This window comes from Tachyglossus aculeatus, chromosome 19, assembly GCF_015852505.1.
Source record: "Tachyglossus aculeatus isolate mTacAcu1 chromosome 19, mTacAcu1.pri, whole genome shotgun sequence".
NCBI lineage: Eukaryota > Metazoa > Chordata > Mammalia > Monotremata > Tachyglossidae > Tachyglossus > Tachyglossus aculeatus.
The window spans coordinates 17,998,728-18,025,706 of record NC_052084.1 but is presented as its reverse complement, the minus strand read 5'-3'; the positions used below and the strand labels follow the sequence as shown (position 1 = coordinate 18,025,706).

The 26,979-nt window shown below is 44.3% G+C and overlaps 1 protein-coding gene across 1 annotated transcript in view; it reads left to right on the top strand.

The window, feature by feature from the left end:
* Positions 1-26,979, top strand: part of KIF6 (kinesin family member 6) — an 82,929-nt gene that overhangs the window by 13,809 nt on the left and 42,141 nt on the right. Inside the window, exon 3 of the mRNA XM_038761192.1 lies at positions 15,240-15,295. Coding sequence (XP_038617120.1) covers positions 15,240-15,295 — 56 coding nt within the window. The remainder of the gene's footprint in view (positions 1-15,239; positions 15,296-26,979) is intronic.

Below are 26,979 nucleotides of genomic sequence, written 5' to 3'. Positions count from 1 at the left end.
ACTATATATATATATATTGAGAGGAAGAAAGAGTGACTGAGAGAGCCTTCATGTATTTGTATATGTGTGCATTTGTGTGTTTTGTCTTATGCTTTCACGTCATTATGGACACATCTCTCCCAGAGTGCCCCACCTCCACCTGCAAACATTCTGGTAGTGGATCCATAGAGTTTTCTTGATCAAAATCCAAAAGTGGTTTACCATTGCCTCCTTCCGCGCAGCACGGGTGAGTTTTGACTTCTAGCAGATTGCCTGACACTCGCTAGCCACTGGCCAAGATAGGAATGGAATGGATAGACCTCGGCTTGACTTTCCCTCCCATAGCCGAGACTGGTAGAATACTGGAAAGTCTCCAGGTGTGATCCTGAGAGGGTGCATTGTGTGTGTATATAAAGATATATAGGTAAATATATAGAGATGTGTGTGTGTGTGTGTGTGTGTGTGTGTGTGTGTGTGTGTGTGTGTGTGTGTGTAGCCTAACCAGCATTGGGGAAGCAGCGTGGCTCAGTGGAAAGAGCGAGGGCTTGGAAGTCAGAGGTCATGGGTTTGAATCCTGGCTCCGCCACTTGTCAGCTGTGTGACCTTGGGCAAGCCACTTAACTTCTCTGTGCCTCAGTTGCCTCATCTGTAAAATGGGGATTAAGACTGTGAGCCCCAAGTGGGACAACCTGATCACCTTGTTGCCCCCCCCAGCGCTTAGAACAGTGCTTTGCACATAGTAAGCGCTTAACAAATGTCACCATTATTATTATTATTATTGAGACTTTAAATGAATAAATGATATTTATTGAACATTTACTGTGTGCAGAGCGCCATACTAAGCACTTGGGAGAGTACAACGCAGTTGGTAGACATGTTCCCAGGCCACAGTGATCTTATAGTCTAGAAGGGGACACAGACATTAATATAAATAATTTAGAGAACAAAGCTTTGTCCATGATCAAAGGACTAATTTTTACCTGCGCTCATTTCTTATGTCATTCCTATGTCACTGCCTCACCTTCATTTAAGAAAATTGATGTACCTGGGATCTAGATTTGACAGAAGAGACTTAAATTCTAACCAAATTCCTAAATGCTGTGGGCACCAGTGAGGATTATTAAACACTGTGGCATCTCAGTGATTCTGAGCAGCCATACCCAAGTATGGCACACACTTTGCCCACACTAGGAAGCTGAGTGTTTAGGAAAATACCCCCAGAGAGAAAGGTATCCAGTGTCATACCTGGACAGGATAGGAAACATTCCAGCTGAAAAGTGGGCTATCTGGTATAAAATAATAAAAACTGTGGTATTTATTAAGCACTAGTGTAGATACAGGATGATCTGTTCTCACTTGGGGCTCACAGTCTAAGTAGGAGGGAGAACAGGTATTGAATCCCCATTTTACAGAGGAGGTAACTGAGGCACAAAGAAGTGGAGGGACTTGCCCAAGGTCATCCAGTAAAGAAGCAGCAAAGCTGGGATTAGAACCCAGGTCCTTCTGACATCCAGGCCCGTGCTCTATCCACTAAGCCACGCTGCTTCTCATAAAACCAGACAGATTCATTCAATCATATTTATTGAACACTTACTGTGTGCAGAGCACTGTACTAAGCGCTTGGCAACGAGCGGTCTATGATGGCTTTCCATGAGGCTGAACCTACTGCCATTATCACCAACCCCTAAGAGCTCCGAGTTCAAGTCTTTCCACCACTGCAAAAGACGAAGACTCCTTCAACCTGGGAATTAGGACCTTCCTATTAGAACCTCCTACAAACCAGTCCCATTCCCCCACCAGCGTTTTCAGTGAGAATAAGGGTGGAAGAGTCATTGGTGGGAGCAAAAAATGCCTGAAATCTTTGCCTAATAATAGTAAAAATTGGGGTATTTGTTAAGTGCTTACTATGTGCAAGGAACTGTACTAACCACTGGGTTGGATACAAGCCAATTGGGTTGGAGACGGTCACTGTCCCACATGGGACTCACAGTCTTAATCTCCGTTTTACAGATGAAGTAACAGAGGTCCAGAGAACTTAAGTGACTTGCCCAAGGTCTGCCGCATGTTTACTGGATGACCTGGGGCAAGTCACTTCACTTCTTCATGCCTCAGTTACCTCCTCTGTAAAATGGGGATGCGATACCTGTTCTCCCTCCTACTTAGACTGTGAACGGCTCAGTGGAATGAGCACGGGCTTTGGAGTCAGAGGTCATGGGTTCAAATCCCGGTTCTGCCACTTGTCAGGTGTGTGACTTTGGGCAAGTCACTTAACTTCTCTGTGCCTCAGTTCCCTCATCTGTAAAATGGGGATGAAGACTGCGAGCCCCCCTTGGGATAACCTGATCACCTTGTAACCTCCCCAGTGCTTAGAACAGTGTTTTGCACATAGTAAGCACTTAATGAATGCCATTATTATTATTACCCCAGTCCTTAGCACATAGTAAGTGCTTAACAAATACCACAGTTTTTATTATTTTATAACAGATGTCCCATTTTTCAGCCAGACTGTTTCCTGTCCTGTCCAGATATGACACTGGATGCCTTCCTCTCTGGTTTTTTTTTCCTAAATGCCTAGATTCCCAGTGCCCAGTATGGCAGCTCAGAATCATTGAGATGCTACAATGTTTGGTAATCTTCATGGGGCTGACAGTCTTAATCCTCATTTTACAGATGAAATAACAGAGGCCCAGAAAAGTGAAGTGAGTTGCCCAAGGTCACACAGCAGCCAAGTAGCAAAGCCAGGTTTAGAACCTCGGTCCTTCTGACTCCTTTGCTTGGGGGGAAGAGGGAGCTTGGTTTCATGCTCTTTTTTGAGGATAACATGGAATACTCAAGGCCAACATTGTCTGGAATGACTGTGAAATTCCTTGGAGTTCATATTGCAGAACCTTATAAACGCTCCTTCCTAGTTTCCGTAAATGCTTCCCCTTGGTTTCTCAACTACTTCCAACAAAAATGAAAAAGGATTCTGGGCTTTTCGAGCACAATTCTATTGGGAAACAGTTGCTGCTTTCCTAGTAATAATAACAAGTGGAGTATTTTTAAGCACTATTATCATCATCATCATCACCATCAATCGTATTTATTGAGCACTTACTGTGTGCAGAGCACTGTACTAAGCGCTTGGGAAGTACAAGTTGACAACATATAGAGACAGTCCCTACCCAACAGTGGGCTCACAGTCTAAAAGGGGGAGACAAAACCAAACATACTAACATAATAAAATAAATAGAATAGATATGTACAAGCAAAATAAATAAATAAATAAATAAATAGAGTAATAAATATGTACAAACATATATACATATATACAGGATATACATATATATTATGTGCTTAGCACTCTACTATGTGCTGTGGTAGATATGGGATAATCAGGTTGGATACAGTCCCTGTCCCACATGGGCCTCACAGTCTAGAGGAAAGGCATTAATCTCCATTTTGCAGATGAGGAAACTGAGGCTGAGATTACTTCAGTGGCATGTCCGTGGTCACCCAGCAGGCTAGCGGCAGAGCCGGGATTAGAACCCAGGTCCTCTGAATCCCAGGCCCGTGCTCATTCCACTAGGCTATGCTGCTTCTCTCTCATAGGTAGAGAGAAATAAATTCATGGTTTTAGGAATCATACTACTTTGGTTGTAATTCATAAATGGAAATGAAATGCACCCCGAACTAAATGGTGTAACTGGACAATTCCCACCCTCTCTCCCCCTGCACCCAGGGCCATTTGATGAACAGTGAAACAGTATGGTATAATGGTTAGAGCATGGGCCCGGTAATCATGTGTCTGCTTATTGTTATAGTGTACTCTCCCAAGTGCTTATCATCATCATCAATCGTATTTATTGAGCACTTACTGTGTGCAGAGGACTGTACTAAGCGCTTGGGAAGTACAAGTTGGCAACATATAGAGACAGTCCCTACCCAACAGTGGGCTCACAGTCTAAAAGGGGGAGTGCTTTTCCCACTGTAAGCACTCAATAAATACAACTGGATGAATGATGGTTCTAATCCCAGCTTGGCCACTTGTTTGCCATGTGACCTTGTCACTTCACTGTTCCTCAGTTCCCTCATCTGTAAAATGGGGATTTAGACTATGAGCCCCATGTGGGGCATTGACTGTATCCAACCTGCCTAGATTGTATCTATCCCAGTGCTTAGTACAGTGAGTGGAACACAATAAGTGTTTAATAAATACCTTTAAAAAAAAATGTGGCAGAGCTAGGATTAGCACTCAGGTCCTCTGAATCCAAGGCCTGTGCTCTTTCCATCAGGCCATCCTGCTTCTCTCTCATAGTTGGAGAGAACTACATTCCTGGTTTTAGGAATCATACTAACTTCTTTCTCATAGTTGGAGAGAAATACATTCCTGGTTTTAGGAATCATACTAACTTCTTTCTCATAGTTGGAGAGAAATACATTCCTGGTTTTAGGAATCATACTAATTTTGTTTTAATTCATGAATGGGAATGAAATGCACATCGAAATAATAGTGTAACTGGACAGTTCCCACCTTCTCTCCCCCTGGCCTAAGGCCAGCTTGGTGAACAGTGTCTTCCTCAAGGTCCCCTGAGCTGCAGGCAAGATATGGGGATGATGGCATAATGGATAGAGCACAGGCCTGAGACTCAGAAGGTCATGGGTTCTAATTCCGGATCCACCACTTGTCTGCTGTGTGACCCTGGGCAAGTCACTTCACTTCTCTGGGACTCAAGTTACCTCCTCTATTAAATGAGAATTGAGACTGTGAGCCCCCAGTGGGACGAGGGACTGTGTCCACCCCAATTTGCTCGTATTTGCTTGCTGTACTCTGCATTTAGTACAGTGCCTTGCACATAGTAAGCACTTAGCAAATCCCATGATCATGATGATGATTATTATTATTATAATGAGAACAGCAAACAGGGCTTGTCTCCTCCCCGGCATTGTCCCTCTGGCTTTTGGTGTATGTCTTGTCCAATGGGACCCATCCCTAGGGAAACAGACTCCAAAATCCACTCTGGAAGTGACAGGATGGAACTAGGGAAGACAAGGCTCAAAACAGACAAACCCCCAGACAGTGATGCCCTAAACCCCCTCCTGGGAATGTTTCCATTTATTGTTGTCCCACGCTCTCCCAAGCGCTTAGTACAGTGCTTTGCACATAATAAATGCTGTTTCTGTTTGATGCTATGGGAGTCAGTCAGTAGTATTTATTGAGCACTTACTGGGTGCAGAGCACTGTACTAAGTACTTGGGAGAATACAGTATAGCAATAAACAGACGCATTCCCAGCCCACAGTGAGATCTGTGCTTACATGATTTTTCAATGGTATTTCTTAAGCACTTACTATATGTCAAACATTGCTGTAAACGTTGGGGTAGATACAAGTTAATTAGGCCTGAAAGGTGAAGGAGTGGGGCTGATTAATCAATCCATCAATCAATGGTATTTATTGAGTGTTTGCTGTGTGCAGAGCATTGTACTAAGCACTTCAGAGAGTACACCACAACAGAATTAGCACATGCTCCCTGACCACGTAACAAGCTTACGAAGGAAGAATTTTCAGCTCAGAATGGACTGAAACAACCAGAAATGCATGTCTGGAGCGGTGAAGTGCTTCTTATTTTCCCTTTTACCTCTCATGAGAGTTTTGGCCTTTCATCGATGTTTCTGGAGAAAGAAGACACGAGATATTTCTTGAATGAAAGGGATCTGTTAGTTTTCTACTCAGAATATAGAAATTCAAGTTTTTCCCCACTGCTAGGGACTCCCATCGGAGAGACTTTGCAGAAAGCTAAAAAAGCAGGCCGGCCAATGCTGGAATCGCGTGAATTCTGGGCCCCAAATGAAAAACAGAAGCTGCCCTCTGGCACCTCCTTAATCGCCTGTATGCCAGCCCGACATTCCCTCTGCTAGTCCGATGTTAACAGCGTCTCCAGCTGCAAGACGAGGGGAGATTACAATCATCCCAGCATCTTTTCTTTTAAGTGCCCCGAAAGCCTAAAGCTTTTGTGCTGCTGGTAAAATTCTTGGCCCAAACCTTCCCCATCCTGAACCAGCTCAAGTCAGTGTGGACTGATTTCACAGAGCACAGAGGAAGAGGTGGCAGCTAGCTCAGAGGGACTTGGCCAATTATTAACTGCCTTGACTAAAATAATCCTAACGGTCTATCGATTCATCGTCGTCAGTTCAGATGAATTACTGGAAAGAGCACAGGCTTGGGAGTCAGAGGAACTGTATTCTAATCCTGGCTCTGCTCCCTGTCTTCTCTGTGACCTTGGGCAAGTCCTTCTGGCTTCTAGGCCTGTGCTCTTTCCACTAGACCACGCTGCTTCTCACTACATATTAAAAGCAGCGAGGAATGATACCGGTTTGAGGAACTGATACATCTTTGCAGACCTGCAATCCCATCCTGCTTTACAACATGGTGGGAAGGACAGAAGCAGCTACAGCTACAGAGAAGCAGCGTGGCTCAGTGGAAAGAGCCCTGGCTTGGGAGTCAGAGGTCCTGGGTTCTAATCCCGGCTCCGCCACTTATCAGCTGTGTGACTTTGGGCAACTCACTTCACTTCTCTGGGCCTCAGTTACCTCCTCTGTAAAATGGGGATTAAGACTGTGAGCCCCATGTGGGGCAACCTGATTACCTTGTATCCCCCCAGCACTTTAGAACAGTGCTTTGCACATAGTAAGCGTGAACAAATGCCATCATTATTATTATTATTACAACATGAGGCCTCCACAAAACTTGTAGTGTTGGTTAATGATAAATGATAGTGGTATTTGTTCATCGCTTCGTAGACGCCAAGCACTGGGGCAGGTACGAGACAATAAGGTCGGGCACAATCCCTGTCCCACATTAGGCTGAGGGTGAGATCTTGGGGATCTAATCCCCATTTTACAGATGAGGAAACTGAGGCACAGAAGAATAAAGTGTCTTGACCAAGGTCATACAGCAGGCAAGTGGCAGAGCCAGTTTGTAGTACCCAAGTCCCCAAACTTGGAGGCCTGTGTTCTTTCCACTCAGGCCACGCTATTTCTCTGCTTATTCTTGGTCTTCTGTTGGCAACTGTGAATGTAGACTCTGAACCTGTCCCGCCGTCGACCCCCGGACCACGTCCTCTCCCTGGCCTGGAATGCCCTCCCTCCACACATCCTCCAATCTAGCTCTCTTCCTCCCTTCAAAGCCCTACTGAGAACTCACCTCCTCCAGGAGGCCTTCCCAGACTGAGTCCCCTCTTTCCTCTCCCCCTCCCCATCCCCCCCACCCTACCTCCTTCCCCTCCCCACAGCACCTGTATATATGTTTGTACAGATTTATTACTCTATTTTACTTGTACATATTTACTATTCTATTTATTTTGTTAATGGTGTGCATCTAGCTTTACTTCTGTTTATTCTGATGACTTGACACCTGTCCACATGTTTCGTTTTGTTGTCTGTCTCCCCCTTCTAGACTGTGAGCCCGTTGTTGGGTAGGGACTGTCTCTATGTGTTGCCAATTTGTACTTCCCAAGCGCTTAGTACAGTGCTCTGCACATAGTAAGCGCTCAATAAATATGATTGATGGTGATGATGATGATGATGATGATGAATGAATGAATGAATGAATGAACTGCAAAGAGCCTGAACTTTTGTCCCTCCGGCCACAGCATGCAGCTGCTTTTTTTTTTATTATTTGTTTTAATTTCTTTGCTTTCTTTTCTTTTTTTCTTTTTTAACAAAGCAGCAGGAGCTAGTGGAAAAATCCAGGGCCTGGCAATCAAAGGACCGGAGTCCTAATCCCAGCTCTGCCAGTTTTCTGCTGTGTGACCTTGGGCAAGTCACATTGATTTTTCTCTATGGTATTTATTAAGCACGTACTATGTTCCAGGCACCGTGCTGAGCACTGGGATAGATACACGCTTATCAAAATGGACAGAGTCCTTGTCCCACACGGGGCGTTCAGTATTAATCCCCATTTTACAGGTGAGGTAACTGAAGCACAGAGAAGTTAAGTGACTTGCCCCAGCAGACAAATGGAGGAACCAGCGTGAGAACCCAGGTCCTTTTAGACTGTGAGCCCACTGTTGGGTAGGGACTGTCTCTATATGTTGCCAACTTGTACTTCCCAAGAGCTTAGTACAGTGCTCTGCACACAGTAAGCGCTCAATAAATATGATTGATTGATTGATTCTGATTCCCAGGCCTGGGCTCAAAACACTAGCCCATGCTGCTTCTCACTTACCTTGTCCTCACGGTGTCCAACCTGATTACCTTGCATCTACCCCAGCGCGTAGTACAGTGCCTGGCACACAGTAAGCGCTTAACACATACCATTGAAAAAATTGTAGGTATTTTTGTTTTGTGCTATTTTAGTACTTTTTTTGTTTCATCTTTCCTTGTGTCCGCAACCAGTCCCGTTGACCCCTTTTTATACTTTGATTGTGAGTTCCTTAAAGGGCGGGGATCATGTCTAATTCCCCACTCTTGTCCTCTTTCCCACTACTAGTACAATGCTTTGCACACAGTAAGCGCTTCACTTGTCTTATTATAACTGCTGCCCACTCCATTTATTAACCTCATCCCCAAAACTGCCTTTATATAGCCTCAAGGCTCCCCTCTAATGGCATGCATTTTATTATCTTCATCAGTAATCACATTCCTGAGAAGCCCCAAGCACTTTCCACCCTTTGCCTCACTAGATCCTTGAAGGATAAGTTGTTTAGGAGATAATGAGATTAATAGTTCCTTCAAAGCATCCGCTTTCCACAACAACTATAAAATCCCCCACTATTTCACCAGTTCTCTGCAATCCTGGGGTTTATTCAATCATTCAATCAGTCGCATTTATTGAGCGCTTACTGCGTGTAGAGCATTGTACTAAACACTTGGAAAGTACAGTTCAGCAACAGAGACAATGCCTGCCCACGAGAGGCTTACAGTCTAGAAGAGGGAAGACAGACATCAAAACAAGTAATCACTGGGGTCACCTCACCTCCCTTCCAGACTGAAAGCTCATTGTGGGAGGGGAACGTGTCTGTTTATTGTCATATTGTACTCTCCCAAGCGCTTAGTTGAGTGCTCTGCACACAGCAAGCGCTCAATAAATACAACTGAATGAATGAATGAAGTACTCTGCACATAGTATGCCTTTAAATCCAAGTGCCACTAGAGGAGAGTCAGTGCCTCTGGGAATTTCCTGGGCATATCAGCTAGCTTGAGGGGGAAGTTGGCCTGAATTGAATAATAGTAATGGTGGTACTTGTTAAGAACTTACTCTGTGACAAGCTCTGTACTAAGCACTGGGGTAAGTACAAGATAATCAGGTCGAACACAGTCCCTGTCCCCCTTGTCCCCCTCTCCATCTCCCCCATCTTTCCTCCTTCCCTTCCCCACAGCACCTGTATATATGTATATATGTTTGTACGTATTTATTACTCTATCTTACTTATACATATCTATTCTGCTTATTTTATCTTGTTAGTATGTTTGGTTTTGTTCTCTGTCTCCCCCTTCTAGACTGTGAGCCCGCTGTTGGGTAGGGACTGTCTCTATGTGTTGCCGACTTGTACTTCCCAAGCACTTAGTACAGTGCTCTGCACACAGTAAGTGCTCAATAAATACGATTGATTGATTGATGAGGATCACAGTCTATGTAAATTTTTCCATCTCCCATAATGTTCTTCTGTTCCCAAGTGGATTTCTCCATGCGTTTTTTTTTTTTAAATGGTATTCGTCAAGCACTTACTATGTTCCAGATACTGTTGTAAGCACTGGAGTAGCCACAAGATAATCGGGTTGGACACAGTCCCCGTCCCACACGGGGCACATGGTCTTAATCCCCATTTTTACAACTGAGGGAGCTGAGTCAGGGAATCAGGGCAATGCCCTTCAAAAGCAACGGGGTTGCCAGACATTTAGATGGTCTTCCCCTCGTTCCCATCGTAGGATGACCATGGAGGCCTCTCCCCATCTGGCTTTCTTCAGGCTAGACCCAGGCACCGTGCGGGTGGACAGGCCCGGAGTGGTGATGGCTTCCAGCTTGAAAGGAAAACTTGGCTCGTTACGATCCTCGGACCACACCTCTCTGGCGGGAACACGGTTGTTTTTAACTCTGCTGCCTGAGAGACAGAAATACAGCCTGTGGCTTTCGCCTGCAGCTTCTGCCAGAACTGCCACCATCCAGATCTTCTCTGAACCCAGTTAACTGCCGAACCGCTTCTCCTCCTGGGGCTCTAGTGGACCCCATCTGAGCCCCCTCCTCCCCTCCACCAGGCCTGCTCCCACCCACCATTTCACTCCAGGGGATCTGCATCTTTTTTGCAGGAGAAAACTTATTCATCATCATCATCAATTGTATTTATTGAGCGCTTACTGTGTGCAGAGCACTGTACTAAGCGCTTGGGAAGTACAAGTTGGTAACATATAGAGACAGTCCCGACCCAGCAGTGGGCTCACAGTCTAAAAGTAATAATGGCATTTATTAAGCACTTACTATGTGCAAAGCACTGTAACCTCTGGGGAGGTTACAAGGTGATCAGGTGGTCCCACGGGGGGCTCACAGACTTCATCCCCATTTTACAGATGAGGTAACTGAGGCACAGAGAAGTTAAGTGACTGGCCCAAAGTCACACAGCTGACAAGGGGCGGAGCCGGGATTTGAACCCATGACCTCTGACTCCCAAGCCCATGCTCTTTCCACTGAGCCACGCTGCTTCCCAAAAATTATTCCAGCGGAAAGAGTGTTACTTCCCTCTAGTCGGTAAGTTCCTTGTGGACAGAGAACGTGTCTGACTCTGTTATACTGTACTCTTCCGAGCGCTTAGTACAGTGCTCTGCACACACAGTAAGCACTCTATAAAGATGATCGAATGACTGATAGATTGATTCCCTGCAGTTTTTACCTCAAAGATCTCAGGAAGCATTTATAGTTAATTTTCTTGAACATTAGGAGAAATGAGAAGCAGCATGACCTAGTGGAGAGTGCAAAGGACTTGGGTTCTAATCCCAGCTCTGCCACCTGTTTGCTATGTGACCCTGGGCAAGTCACTTAACTTCTCTGTACCTCAGTTCCCTCATCTGCAGAATTAAAACTCAGGACCTGTTCTCTCTCCTAGTTAGACTGTGAGCCCTAAGTGGGACCTGATTATCTTGTATCTACCCCAGTATCTAGAAATGTGCTTGGCACACAGTAAGCACTTAACGAATACCCCAATTATCCTTCTATCAGTTTATCTTTTTCTCTCTAACCAGACCATCCCACGGGCCACCTTTAACCCTGAGGGGTGCATTGCCTATTGTTTTTTTCCATGTGTATTAATGCGTTTACTCTTGCTTCTTTTGCTTCTTCAACCCTGCAGTTTTCCCAGTGGAAAGAGCTCTCTCCTGGGCATCCAAAGACATGGGTTCTAGTGCCGGTCCTGCCGGGATGTTCCCAGCTTGGGAAGATCATGCTTCTTCCCTAATCAAGCTTATCAGTTCCTCTATGGAGGCTCTCTGTCCTGGAGTTTCAGGATCAAGGTTCATCTGTCAGTGCTTAGAACAGTGCTTTGCACATAGTAAGTGCTTAATAAATGCCATCGTCATTATTATTATCTGTCATTCATAATGCAAGAGTCCCACCTGGTTCGGACGTTTGCAATTGATGAGCCCATTTATCCCTGGTTAAACCAGCAGCCCCGCAGGGCCACAGGTAAACAATAAATATGTATTATTGTAGATGTCACGTCCTTTGCACAGCCCTCTAGATTGAATCAACTCTCTTGTATGATACCCTCCCAAACACTTAGTACAGTGCCCTGCATTCAATCATTCATTCAATCGTATTTATTTAGCACTTACTGTGAGCAGAGCACTTTACTAAGCGCTTGGAAGAGTACAATACAACAATAAACAGACTCATTCCCTGCCCACAACAAGCTTACAATCTAGAGGACCCAATAAGCTTTCAGTAAATACCATTGTTTGATTGGTTTGTAGGAGGTGTTCAATGAACCATGCTGATGAGGAGGAGGATGAGGGTGGCAACTAGGATTATTTTGATGACTTAAGTTCCAGTGTTCTCAGAATGCCGGGGAAAATTCCATATCTCTGCATTTTCTGCTTTAGGGAAGCAGCATGGTTCAGTGGAAAGAGCCCAGGCTTTGGAGTCAAAGGTCATGGGTTCAAATCCTGGCTCCGCCACTTGTCAGCTGTGTGACTTTGGGCAAGTCACTTCACTTCTCTGTGCCTCCGTTCCCTCATCTAGAAAATGGGGATTAATGTGAACCCCCCATGGGACAACCTGATCATCGTGTTACCTCCCCAGCGCTTAGAACAGTGCTTTGCACATACTAAGCGCTTAATAAATGCCATCATTATTATTTTCCTGACAGACTGCGCTCAGTTGGATCTGGCCACTATTTCCTTTTTTATGGTATTTGTTAAGCACTTACTGTGTGCCAGGCACTGTACTAAGCGCTGGGGTAGATACAAGCTAATCAAGTCTGACACAGTCCATGTTCCACATGGGGCTCACAGTGTGCATGAGAAGCAACGTGGCTTAGCGGAAAGAGCCCGGGCTTGGGAGTTAGAGGATGTGGGTTCTAATCCCAGCTTGTCAGCTGTGTGACCTTGAGCAAGCCACTTAACTTCTCCGTGCCTCAGTGACCTTATCTGTAAAATGGATTTAGACTGCAAGCCCCACGTGGGACAACCCAGTTACTTTGTATCTACCCCAGCGCTTAGAACAGTGCCTGGCACATAGTAAGCACTTAACAAATATCATTATTATTATTATTATTTTTACATCTCCATTTTGCAGATGAGGTAAGTGACTTGTCATAGGTCACACAGCAGACAAGTGGCAGAGCCGGAATTGGAACCCAGGTCCTCCGACTCCCGGGCCGGTGCTCTGAATTCTGTCCATGCGGCCCAGGGTTTCCTCGCATGCCCGGAGCCTCCTCAGTACCTGGAAGTCTCCCCGTGTATCTCTGTCCACATCCCTGAAGCCAATTCTCATTTCAGGTCATGCTTGGAGAATCGGAATGTCTCAAATGGCAGAAGCACAATGCAAGCTTCTTCACTATAGCAACTGTCATGGAAATTGTGTCCTCTGAGCTTTTCAAAGGGAAACAATAGAAAACAATTGGCATGCACGGTATTAATTAGAGAAAACTACGGTGGAAAGTATATGATGACTGCATCCAAATATTTAGCCATAGACACAGAGAGGAAGAGAAAACTATTAGGTCTAAGCAAGGGGGAAAAGATGGTGGAGAATCTTTCCTCTAGCGTGGAACTCCTTCCACTTCCTATTTGACAGACCACTTCTCTTCCCAACCTCAGAGCCCTCCTGAATCCGTATTTCCTCCAAGAGGCCTTCCCCAGTTAAAACCTCATTCTCCCCACTCCTTTGCCTTTCTGTCCTTCTGTGTTGCCCTTTCACTTGGATTTGTACCCTCTAACAGCCTTTATGTCCAGAGCCTTAATTTCTTTTAATGCCTTTCTTCCCCTCTAGATTGTAAGCCCCTTGTGGGCAGGGAACGGTTCCACCAACTCTGGTGTATTGCCCTCACCCAGGCGCTTAGCACAGCGCTCCGCACACGGTAAGGGCTCGATAAATATGATTGATTGATACAGTACTCTCCCAAGGGCCTATTAAAGTGTTCAATAAATACCACCGATTGGTTGATTCAAAATGTCATCATGATTAGACTGCTATATCAGCCGCTTCTCTGGGCTCCCAGCTTCGAACCTCTCCCACCTCAGTCTATTGCCTGGATCGTCTTCCTAAAATGTCCTTCAGCACACGTCTCTCCACTCCTCAGCCTCTCCTGTCTCCCCATTTCCCTCCACATCAAGAAGAAACGCTTTGCCATCGGCTTCAGAAGATTCCTCCAGCTCTCTCTTTCTTACACATCGGCCTTCTTCGCCTGTAACTCTTCGGTTTGCTCTGTAGTCCTCCCAAATTCACCTTTGAAGTATCTCACATCTGATACTCTACTTGCGTTATTCTCCCCGGCCAGGACTCCTTCCCAATCAATCAATAAATCTATCATATTTATTGAGCACTTACTGTGTGCAGAGCCCTGTACTAAGCACTTGGGAGAGCCTTCCCACAATGTGGACACATTGCCTTCCCACAATGAGCTTGCAAATCCAGAAAAATGTACCTCTACCCTTCTTCAGTGTCCTCCTCTTCCTCCAAGAAGCTTTCCTCAATTAAAATCCTCTTTCACAACAATCCCCCCAACCCCAGCCCAGCCCAGCCCCACCTTAGAATTGTTCTATTTACCATATCTTCAGCTCTTAAATCAATCACTCAATCAATCAATCAATCAATCTGCATTTAGATCTACTAGATTGTAAACTCCTTGAGAGCAGGGACCATGTAAGCCAACTGAATTTTATTGTCCTTTCCCAATTGCTTAGTACAGTGCTCTTCACACAGATTGCTTAGTACAGTGCTCTTCACATAGTGAGCACTCAATAAATGCCATTGATTGCGTGACTGAGTAGTGGGTATGTACAGTTCTACACGCATGACTTAGAATAATAATGATGGCATTTGTTAAGTGCTAACTATGTGCAAAGCACTGTTCTAAGCACTGTGGGGGATACAAGGTGATCAGGTTGTCCCACATGGGGCTCACAGTCTTAATCCCCATTTTTCAGATGAGGTAACTGAGGCCCAGAGAAGTTAAGCGACTTGCCCAAAGTCTCACAGCTAACAAGTGGTGGAGCTGGGATTAGAACCCATGACCTCTAGCTCCCAAGCCCAGGCTCTTTCCACTGAGCCACGCTGACTTATAAATTCATCTATTTCATCTTCCATACATTTCCTCTGCTCAGGTATAGTTTTGGTGTTTATTTTCTTCTGACTTCCCCATTAGATTCTACGTTCTTTGAAGGCAGGGACCACGTCTTCTGACTTTATTGTATGCCAAGTTCACGAGAGGGATAATTCTGTTGTATCTTTCTCTCTGAAGCTCTTAGAACAGTGTGCTGCATGTAGTATGCTCTTGATAAATACCATTGATTAATCATTTGATTGCAGAATCCTGCATTAAGATTGACTCTCATTTCAGTATTCATGTGCCTGAATACACACACTCTCCCAAATGCTTAGTACAGTGCTTTGCACACAGTAAGCACTCAATAAATAATGATTGAATGACTGCACATTCTGGCAGAACTGAGTGTACCCTCTGCACACAACAGGCATATGAAACATGTTCACTGATTGACTGACTGATCACTAGACAAAAGCTAAAATTGTTAAAAACCACTAATACTTATATTGTGTTTCTTTCTCTAGGTTTGCTGAAGCAAAGGCCCTAGGAGAAAACGTAAATGAAACAAGGAATAAAATCAGTAAGTTGATTGTGTTTCAGATCATCTTTCCTGTAGCTTTTTGTGGTTAAAATCGATCTGTTCAGCCAGAGAGATGGATATTGGCTGCTGTTTGGCAAGGGTTTTGGGTGAACAGTGACTGCTATTGAGAGAGAGACCAAAGAAAGGTTCTAAGGAGAATTGTGGTGTAATGGGTAGAGCACGGGCCTGGGATTCAGAAGGACCTGGGTTCTAATCCCTGCCCTGTCACACATCTGCTGTGTGACCTTGGGCAAGTCACTTCACTACTCTGGGCCTCACTTAATCATCTGTAAAATGGGGATTAAGACAGTGAGCCCTATGTGGGTCAGGGCCGATCATCTTATATCCACCCCAGCCTGGCACAAAAATAAGTGCCTAATAAATGTGACAATCATCATCATCATTACCCCTAGCCCCACAGAACTTAGGTAGAGGGCCATAATTCATTTTAATATCTGTGCTCCCTTTCTAGACTGTAAGCACCTCGTGAGCAGAGAATGTGTCTACCAACTCCATTGTGTTGTACTCTCCCAAGCACTTAGTACATTCACTCCCATGGTGGCTAGAGAAAGGACCAGATGACCTCTTGAAGTGCTCTAGGATTGTGTTAATTTAATGGTCAATTAAAGCAAAGTGTGGCTCTCAGCTAGTAGGTGAGAAAATCCAACTGGATGAACAAATGACATGGTCATTTGTACCCAGACAAAAAGAAGTGATTTATTTGCCAAATCTTGAGTGGATCTGGACTTTCTATACTGGGAGGGTGGATTATTTGCAAAAAAAACAGTGGCGCGCTCTCTAGGATTTCTGCAAATAAAATACCAAACTAGAATAGACATTCCGAACTTTTTCAGAGTTTGTGTAAATAGTGTACTTCACATTAACTTTGCGGATGCAGCCTGCTCATCAGAGTTGGATGGTTTGATTCTCCCAGGCATGGAGTAAGCAGACAGACCTCTGAAAGGCACTGGAAAAGTCGGCTTTCCTAGAGGTGTTTAGACTATCTTTTGGAATGTTTTTTCTAAGGAAAAAATTAATCCAAGTGGTATTTGCCGACCCACAGGGATTCATCTTTTCCCCTCTCGGCGAGTCCAGAAATCAGCTGACCCGATTTCCAAAGCTGGGATGGCACGGGAAAGGTGTCATGTAGGAGAAATAGCAGGCCCTTTGGCAGGGTGGCGAAAATGTGGGCCTTTGTTCCTCTAGACGAGGTGGGCGGATTGCAGGGCATGTGATGTTGACTCAAGGACGGGGCCCTGCAAGGAAAGTATGCTTTACTGAAATATCCTCCCTCATTCTAAAAGATGTGAGAAGCAGCAGAGGAGCAGCATGGCCTAATGGATAGGGTCATGCCTGGGAGTCAAAGGGACCTGGGTTCTAATCCCTGCTCCGCCGCTTGCCTGCTGTGTGACCTTGAGCAAGTCTCATCACTTCTCTGGGCCTCTGTTCCCTCATCTGTAAAGAAGCAGGGTGGCCTAATGGATAGAGCATGGGCCTGGGAATCAGAAGGACCTGGGGTCTAATCCCGGCTCCGCCGCATCTGCTGAGTGACCGTGCCCAAGTCATGTCGTGTCTCTGGGCCTCTGTAGTTCCTTTATCTGTAAAATGGAGATTAAGACTGTAAACCCTATGTGGGACAGGGATTGTGTCCAACCCAAATACCTTGTATCCACCCCAGGGCTTAGTACAGTGTCTGGCACATACTAAGTGCCTAACAAATACCGCAATTATTAAAGATGCAATAAAGAATGATGGCTGTTAGAAGGTTTTATAGTATCAAAAGACACAGCGTAGCTCAGTGGAAAGAGCCCGGGCTTTGGAGTCAGAGGTCATGGGTTCAAATCCCGGCTCTGCCAATTGTCAGCTGTGTGACTTTGGGCAAGTCACTTCACTTCTCTGTGCCTCAGTTACCTCATCTGCAAAATGGGGGATTAAGACTGTGAGCCCCCCGTGGGACAACTTGATCACCTTGTAACCTCCCCAGCACTTAGAACAGTGCTTTGCACATATTAAGTGCTTAATAAATTCTATTATTATTATCCTCCAATATCAATGAGAGCATCATTTCAGAAGCAGATGAAGTCTGTTTTTTTCCCCACCCACATCCAGATGGCAGTTATAAATAAGGAAAATAGAGCTTGAAAGTTGAAAGGACTACTGTCTCTCTGACTTGTTTTACTCTTAGCATTCCTCTGTTTTCTGGATTTCTCAAGGCCCCTAAGATAAAAGACCACCGCATTTGGAGCTGTTGATCATCAGGAAAAGGGTTCGACCTGGGTTCTAATCCTGGCTCTGCCACTCTTCTGAGTGACCGTGGGCAAGTCACCTCACTTTTCTGTGCCTCAGTTACCTCATCTATGAAAAGGAGATTAAGACTGTGAACCCAATGAGGGACATGGACTGTGTCCAACCTGATTAGCTTGTATGTACCCCAGCACTTAGAACAGTGTCTGGCACAAAGTAAATGCTTAACAAATACCACAAAAAGTGGTGCTTAGAACGGAGTGCTTGACACATAGTAAACCCTTAACAAATACCACAATTAATAGTATTGTCCTTTCCTGTAATCTCCTCAGATACTTGCCATCCTTCTCCCTTGCTCTCCAGGTCAAGTTTGGCAGATAAGAAAAATGGAAAGCAGGGATATCAATCAATCAATCAGTCATATTTATTGAGTGCTCACTGCATGCAGAGCACCATACTTAGTGTTTGGGAGAGAACAATATAAGAGAGTCAGTAGACAGGTTCCCTGCCACACAACGAGCTTACAGACTAGAAGGGAAAGCAGGGATATCAATTAATTGATCATATTTAATGAGTATTTACTGTGTTCAGAGCACTGTACTAAGCACTTGGGAAAATTCAGTACAACAGAATTGTAGATGTGATCCCTGCCCCAAGGAGATTACAGTCTACAGGGGAAGATAGACATAAAAATAGATTAGAGATAGGAGAAATAGTAGAGTGTAAGAATATTTACGAAAGTACTATGGGACTGGGGTGAGTATTGAAGTGCATAAGGGATACACAGCCAAATGCACAGTTGACAAAGAAGTGGGGGTAAGTAGGGGAAATAAAAGGCTTAATTTGATTTTAGGAGGGTTTTGAAGATGGGGAGAGCAGTGGATTCTTGGATATCAATCAGGGGGAGCTCCTGGCCCAAGGGAGAATTTGGGCAAGGGATAAGAAATCAAAACCTGGAAAAGACAGTAACTCCCCGCAAACCTATAAAAAGATGAGTGTTGTGGAATGTTAAAAGAGGATTACTCTATCCTGGTTAATGTTTTCAATGGATTCCAGATTCACTGTGGCATTTGTTAAGCTTTTACTATGTGCCAAACACTGTGCTAAGCACTGGAGTGGAGGCAAGGTAATCCAGTCAGACATAGTCCTCTGATACACGTGGGGCTCACAGTCTAAGTAGGAGGGAAAATGGGCATTTAATCCCCATTTTACAGATGAGGAAACAGACACAGAGAACTGAAGTTACTTTCCCAAGGTCACACAGCTGGTAAGTGGTAGAGCCAGGATTAGAACTCATGTCAATCAATCAATCAATGGTCTTATTGAGCTCTTATTATAGGAAGAGCATTGTATTTAAGAGCTTGGGAGAGTGCAATACAGCAGGGTACGGAGATACACCCCCTGACCAGAAGGAGTTTGCAGTCTAGAGGGGGAGACAGAGGAGGCTGATAGTCAAGGCGGGATCAGATAAATGCTTGGATTAACGTGATAACCATTTGGATGGAGAGAAAATGGTGGATTTTAGCAATGCTGTGAAAACAGAACCAACAGGATCTGGTGGCAGATTGAAGGTGTGGGTTGAATGAGAGAGAGAACCCAAGGATAATGCCAAGGTTATGGGCTTATGAGATGGGGGAGTGGTGGTGTGGTCTCCAGTGATGGGAAAATCTGAGGGAGGACAGGGATTGGGTGAGAAGATGAAGAGTTCTGTTCTGGGAGTGTTAAGTTTGAGGTATTGGTGGGACACCCAAGCAGAGATGTCCCGAAGGCAGCACAGCTGGAGAAGTGAAGTAGATTATAGAACAGTGCTTTGCACATAGTAAGCGCTTAACAAATCCCGTCATCATCATTTGAGAACATCTGTATAGAAATGCTTGTTGAAGCCGAGGGAACAAATGAGTTCTCCAAAGGCGTGGGTGTAGATGGAGACTAGAAGGAGACCCAAAACGTAGCCTTGAGGGACTCCCACAGTTAGGGGTTGAGAGGCCGAAGAGGAGCCCGAGAAAGAGTCTGAGAAGGAATGGCCAGAGAGAAAGACGGAGTCACAGAGAGGATGGTGTCAGTGAAGCCAAGGTTGGAGAATGTTTCCAGGAGAAGGAGGTGGTCCATGGTGTAGAAGACAGCAGAGGGGTCGAGGAGGATTAGGATGGAATAGGTCTTCTGATTTCCTGGCCCATGCTCTTTCCATAAGGTCTCGCTGCTTCTTTCATTCCATGGAAATAGACTGTTAAGTGGAAAACGCTGTCCTATAAGACTTAATGTAAAGTGCATTAATGTGTTCCCAAAACATTATAAATATATTCAAAGACACTCTATAGTTAAATGATGAAATAACGGTGTAAATATGAACCAACAGTGAATGGTTTTGAATTTCCTTTTTTGTGTGCCGCGCGTGTAAACTGGATACTCAATTTTCAAAGTCAAGTTTTTCCACATCCTAGACCGCAAAAAGGCACTTTGAACTGACAGCACTTCTACTACCTTTGCTAGGTGCCATTAATTATCTATGTTAAGTCGATGTCAGTATCTGGTTCAGAATTGAAATGGGCTTTAATCAGTCCATCAAGGGAGAATACAATCACGCTTGACAAATAGTAAGCACTTAACAAATACCGTGACAGCAGTAATAATATACTTCAAAAGGAGGGAAAGAGAATGGCTTAAAAGGAAGTCAACTATGCAGGATTATATTGATAAAGTGCTGGTAATACTAAGAGCTCTCATGGAAGAGTGATGATAGGAACATTATCATGAGAATGGTGGTATATGATCTTTATCTTTGGGATAAATATCCCATCCAGCAGCAGAGCAAACTAAAAGCCCTCCTGATCCTTAAGTGCTCCTTATGAGAAGCAGCATGGCCTAGTGGATAGAGCACGGGCCTGGAAATCAGAAGGACCTGACTGCTAATCCCAGCTTTGTGTGACTCTGGGCAAGTCACTTCACTTCTCTATGCCTCAGTTACCTCATCTGTGAAATATTCATTCATTCAGCGGTATTTATTGAGCACTTACTGTGTGCAGAGCGCTGTACTAAGAGCTTGGAAAGTACAATTCGGCAATAGAAAGAGACAATCCCTATCCAGCAATGGGCTCACAGTCTAGAAAGGAGAGACAGACAGCAAAACAAGTAGAAAGGAAATAGGGATTAAGACTATGAGCCCAATGTGAGACAGGGACTGTCCAACCCAATGTGCTTGCATCTACCCAGCACTTATTACAGAGTCTGGCACATGGTAAGCGCTTAATATATACCACAATCATTGTCATTATTATTTTTAGTATTAAGGAGCAAGTCAGGATTGCTAACAAGGAGTTCCCCAGTCTCCCAGCATTAGCGTAATCAAAGCAGAAATATATCTTTTTAAACCTGCTAATTTGTGGCCTAAGGGAGAAAAACTTAAATTTTCCCAAATGCTTAGTAGAGTGTTGTGCTCAAGTAACTATTGCTATCCCTTCTGCACAGCTCTTGCACTTGGATTTGCGCCCTTTATTCACCTTTCCCTCAGCCCCAAAGCACTTAGGTGCATATCTGTAATTTATTTATTTATGTTAATAGCTGTCTCCTCCTCTGGACTGTAAACTTATTGTGTGCAGGGAAGGTGTCTCTCACCTCTGTTATATTGTACTCTCCCAAGACCTTAGTAAAGTGCTCTGCAAACAGAAAGAGCTCAATAAATACCATCAGTTGATTGATTAAATGATGTCCATCTCGGTGCTGCAGTCCTGGGAGGATGGACCACAGGGTTCCAAAGCAGCCAACTGTGATATTTGTTAAGCGCTTACTATGTGCCAGGCACTGTACTAAGCACTGGGGTGGATATGAACAAATGGGATTGGACAAACTCCCTGTCCCACATGGGGCTTAAAGTCTTAATCCCCATTTTACAGATGAGGTAACTGAGGCCCAGAGAAGTGAAGTGAATTGCCCTAGGTCATGCAGCAGACAAGTGGCAGAGCCGGGATTAGAACCCTAGACCTTCTGATTCCCAGGTCTGTGCTCTCTCCACTAGGCCATGCTGCTTCTCATGGTGGGCTGATGTATTAGCTACTGTATGATGAAAATCTACAATAATAATAATAATAATGGCATTAATTAAGTGCTTACTATGTGCAAAGCACTGTTCTAAGTGCTGGGAAGGTTACTCCATGATGCTTCGCTAATAATGATGATGATGATCAGGTTGTCCCACGGGGGGCTCACAGTCTTAATCCCCATTTTTCAGATGAGGGGGCTGAGGGACAGAGAAGTTAAGTGACTTGCCCAAAGTCACACAGCTAATTGTCGGAGCTGGGATTTGAACCCATGACCTCTGACTCCAAAGCCTGGGCTCTTTCCACTGAGCCATAATGATTCTCAAGGAAAGAGAACAAAGTCAATGTTTTAAGGGCACACAGAAGCACAGCCTCAAGGGAGCCAACATTAATCCATCAATCAGTGGTATATACTAAGCACTTACTGTGTGCAGAGCACCATACTGAGCACTTGAGAGAGTACAACAGAGTTGGTAGACCTGTTCCCTGCCCACAAGGAGCTTACAGTCTGGAGGAGCTCACAGTCTGAGCTTAGAATTTTTGGGAGCCCCGATAAGAGGCTCCTTGGCTGACAGAGTCATTAGAGGTGATCTGGTACAGAGTCATAGCATTAATAAATGTTATTATTATCATTATTATTATTACATAGGTGATCTGATAAAACTAAGAAATCCTCATCCAAAGGCATTTTCTAAATTAGACAAACATGCTTTTTTTTTTTTCCTGAATTGCTCAGAGTGAGCTGGGGCAAAATAGAAAAATGAACCAGATTCTGTAGAGACCAAACCTAGATCCGGATTCTGGGCACACATTGTGGAAGGGACTTTGGTTGTGCAGCAGTATTCCTAGATGCTAATAATAATAACTGTGGTATTTGTTGAGCTCTTACTGTGTTCCAGGCACTGTACTAAGCGCTGGGGTGGATAGAAGCAAATTGGGTTGGACACAGTCCCTGTCTCATGTGGAGCTCACAGTCTCAGTCCCCATTTTGCAGGTGAGGTAACTGAGGCACAAAGAAGGGAAGGGACTTGCCCAAAGTCCCACAGCAGACAAGTGGCAGAGCTGGATTAGAACCCATGACCTTCGGACCCCTTGGCCCATGCTCTTTCCACTACTCCATGCTGCTTCTCTAATAATGATGATGATGATACAGCTCACCTCTAGTAGATGCGCCTAAGCACACACCTATATTTTGGCGTGTATGAATGTATAATCCCTAACTTCAGTCAATCAATTGTATTTATTTACTGTGTGCATAACGCTGTACTAAGCACTTGGGAGAATACAGTGTAACAGATGTGGTAGACGTACTCCCTACCTACAACAAGCTTACACATTGTAAGCACATAGCACATTGTAGGTTACTGTGATGTATAACAGGCTACCGTGCTGGGCCAGGAGGACAGTGTGTGTGTGTTCATTTTTGTGTTCCGTGAATTGTTTCCTTGAAGCCTCCTTTCTGGAACCTGAAGAAAGCCCTAACTCTCCAATCCACTCGCCTCCCAGGAGTTTTCTGGTGAGGATGAATCTGTGGAAAACAGTACCGCAAGCGCCCGGATTGAAGAACAGAGCGATTTAATTGCGTCGCTACTTCGCATTTCCCATAGATGGCAAAGAGAGACAATGAGAAACAGCAGAGACGACAGAGCATTTTAAATGAGGCCAAATGATCTGTTTCATGTGGGACCGATTTCCCCAGAGTCTTGCTTTAATTATTCTGTACTTCTGACAGCAGTACATTAAATTAGAATAAAATGGTTGAATAGTGGAGCAGGATGAAACAAAGGAAAATTGAAATTTTAACTGAGTTTGTGTGTGGTAGAGGATCGTATAATGAAGTGGCCATCTAATGAAGTGTCTTGAAATGTGATTTTCAGATGCTTCATTAGACTGCCGCAGTTTAATGCTCTAATACAGTCTGATGAGATTAAAATCACATTTCCTCTATCAAATAGTGCAGTATTGTTCAATAAAAATGCAGAATCCTGTAGATCGATACTGGACCCAATCTAAGATGAAGTAGAAGGGGGACAATATTTTCCTTCAACAGGGCTTTTTTCATCCAAGGATCCCAAAGTTATTTTCCTACAAGTCATAGCACAGATTAGACCTATAGTAAAGTAGATTTGGGTTTCTAAAACACATGAAATCCCGGAGGCAAAATGAAAATAGGAGAGTGTGGCCTAGTGGAAAGACCACAGGCCTGGGAGTCAGAGAACATGCTTTCTAATACCAATTTGCACCATACTGCTGTGTGACCTTGGGTATTTCACTTAACTTCTCTGTGCCTCAGTTCCCTCATCTACAAAATGGAAATTCAGTATTTGTTCTCCCCCCTACTTAGACCGTGAGCCCATGTGTGGGACCTGATTATCTTGTATGTACCTCAGCATTTAGTACAGAGCTTGGCACATAGTAAGTGCTTAACAAATACCACAATTTTCATTATCATTATCTAGGGTCATTTCGACACTGATGAAGTACACCAGGTTATTTTCAAACCCCAGTAGTATAGCAGTAGTAGTAATAGTATTTATCAAGTGCCTAGTAAATATTAGTATTTATTAAGCATTGTACTGTGCTCTGGGGGGGAAATGCACAGGAATTGGATAGGGTCTAATACACAGACTACACAGAATTAGATGGGGTCCTTGGCCCTCTTAGGGGTCCTTGGCCCTCTTAGGGGCTCTCAGTGTAAGAATTAGGGGAGCAGGAGTTTGGTAACAGACCCAATAGGGAAAATGAAATAATAGAGAGACAAAACAAACATGGGAAGACTCTAGAGCTTTGACTCTGAGTACCAGTGGTAAAGAGGACCTTGACTTTCCAAATCTCCATAATTTCTTCCTTTCCAGAAACAATGTTATCTCCTCCAACTCCACTGAACATGACGGGACCCTTTCTCCCAGTCTGTGCTGCTTTGATGCTGCAAAACACCCCTCTTAAAAAAAAATCGACCTCATCACTGCAAGGAATCATCTCCGTCACTGGTGGTCCTCCAGACTGTAGGCTCCTTGTGGGCAGGGAACATGTCTACCAACTCTGCAGTAGTGTACTCTCCCAAGTACTTAGTACAGTGCTCTGCAAACAGGAAGCATTAAATACCATTGTTGATGATGATGGTGTTTTCCAAATAGCACATTTCATTTTTTTTCATGGTATTTGTTAAGCTAAAAGTTAAAATGTGAGACATTGTAATAATTGCTGGGGTAGAAATGGGATAATCGGGGTAGACACAGTCCCTGACCCACATAGGGCTCACAGTCTTACAGATGAGGTAACTGAGACACAGAGAAGTTAAGTGACCTGCCCAAGGTGACACAACGGACAAGTACCGGAGCTGGGATAAGAATCTTTGCCAGTGCAAAAAAGTGCCTGACTAAATTGCTGGTTTTAACATTCCTCTGAGGACCAAAACCTTCCCTCAGGGGTTGAAGGCTGTGGAAGAGTTAGCTTATGGTGGGAAGGTGATGAAACAGGGAAAGAGAAAGAAAAGTGATGTGGCCTGGGAGTGAGAAGGACCTGAGTTCTAATCCTACCTCCACCACTTGGGCAAGTCACTTTACTTCGCTATGCCTCAATTCCTTCACCTGTAAAACGGGGATTATGACTATGAGCCCCATATGGAACAGGGACTATGTCCAACCCAATTAGCTTGTATCCACTCCAGTGCTTAGTATAGTGCCTAGCACATAGTAAGCGCTTAAAAAATACCATTTAAAAAAATTGAATATCTGTGCAAGAGTGACACTCTGAGAATTTTTTGCCCACTGTGCCAGTGAAAATATAGTATTGTGCTTGTCCTGGCCCCTTGCCATTTAAGGAGAACATTTCTCAGACACCAGAAGCAGCATGGCCTAGTGGAAAGAGCGCAGACCTTGAAGTCAGAGGCCTGGGTTCTAATCCTAACTCCCTGACTTGTCTACTGTGTGACCTTGGGCAAGTCACTTAACTTCTCTGAGTCTCAGTTACTACATCTGTAATATAGGGGAGACTGTGAGCCCCACGTAGGACATGGACTGTGTCCATTCTTGTATCTACCCCAGTGCTTAGCACAGTGGCTGGCACATAGTAAGCACTTAAATACCATAGAAAAAGGTACAATGAGAGTTCTGCAAACAAAGCTGTGCTGCACTGATTGGTAAATTTCAAAGAGGAAGATTAAACCCTTTGAAGAAGCATTTATCATTTCTTAGGGATTCAATTCTTGCCTTTGTGCGCATGTATAATACCCATTGTAGTAGATTTAAGAAAAGCCATTTCTAAGAACGTCCCATTTACATCAGGTTTTACAGTGCTTCTAATAGAAATGTCAGTCCAAATTCACCAGAGGTCAAATGGTAGTAAATACAAATCTGAAGAGTCTGTCTCTTCTTAAAATTGCCAGCGGGACTGTTTGATGTCCTACCTTCGGCCAAAATGGCAGTAAAGGTCAAGAAGGGGTGGGTATGGTCAGAATTTCCTCAGATGCTTTTTAATGGAAACTTACAAAAAATGTTTGCAGTGGGGTTGGGGGAGGGAGGAGGAGAAAGAGAAGGGTGTAATGGCAGAGGAACCATAGTGGTAAGCTTACAGTCTCGCGCTTGGAGTATATTCTCTTTCTGTCTCTGTGTGTCTTCAGTTCTCTGTTCCAAGTCCCTTCCTTCCTTTCCTTCTTTTTCTCTCTGTCTCTCTTTCTGTCTGTCTCCCTAAGGGTCTGTCCCTCTGTCTTTGTATCTTTCTGCTTCTGTTTTTACTCCACCTCTCCATCGTTCTTTCCTTGTTCTCCTTCTTGGCTCCGTCCCATGTCTTACTTTGAGATTCTCACAATTCTGTCGGCATGTTAATCATAGAAAGAAAATGAGAAATCCTGTTAAAACAATGTGGAAAGCCTGGGTGGTGGTGTGATTTTACATTCTTCGATTAGTCTCTGTTGAAATTACTCCTTCCTCTTGGAAGCAGAAATTCTGGGCCAGTTGGTATTGAGTGAGCAGACACTCAAAGATCACACTTGGGTATGAGCCAGAGCTACGCAACTCCTCATTTATTCGTGAAGCAATGTAACATAATGGCTAGAGCCATTGTTTGCAGTGTGACCTTGCGCTTCTCTGTGCCTCAGTTAACTCACATAAAATGGGGATTAAGACTGTGAGCGCTGGGTGGGATGGGGACTGTGTCCAACCTGATTGTCTTGAATGTCTCTCAGGGCCTGGCGGGCACTTAGTAAGCCTTTAACAAGTACTATTTAAGAAAATAAAAAAGAGGTAACCATGAGGGAAGGTTGCTGGGGTGCATGGGATTTGGGCTTCCAGCAGAAACTTCTGTCTCCCACTGTGCCTCAAAGTATCAGGGTTTGGATCCTGCAACCTTTTTTTTTTTTTTTGCATGCATCCCATTGGCTTCAAAAGACAAGTGGTGGTAATGTTC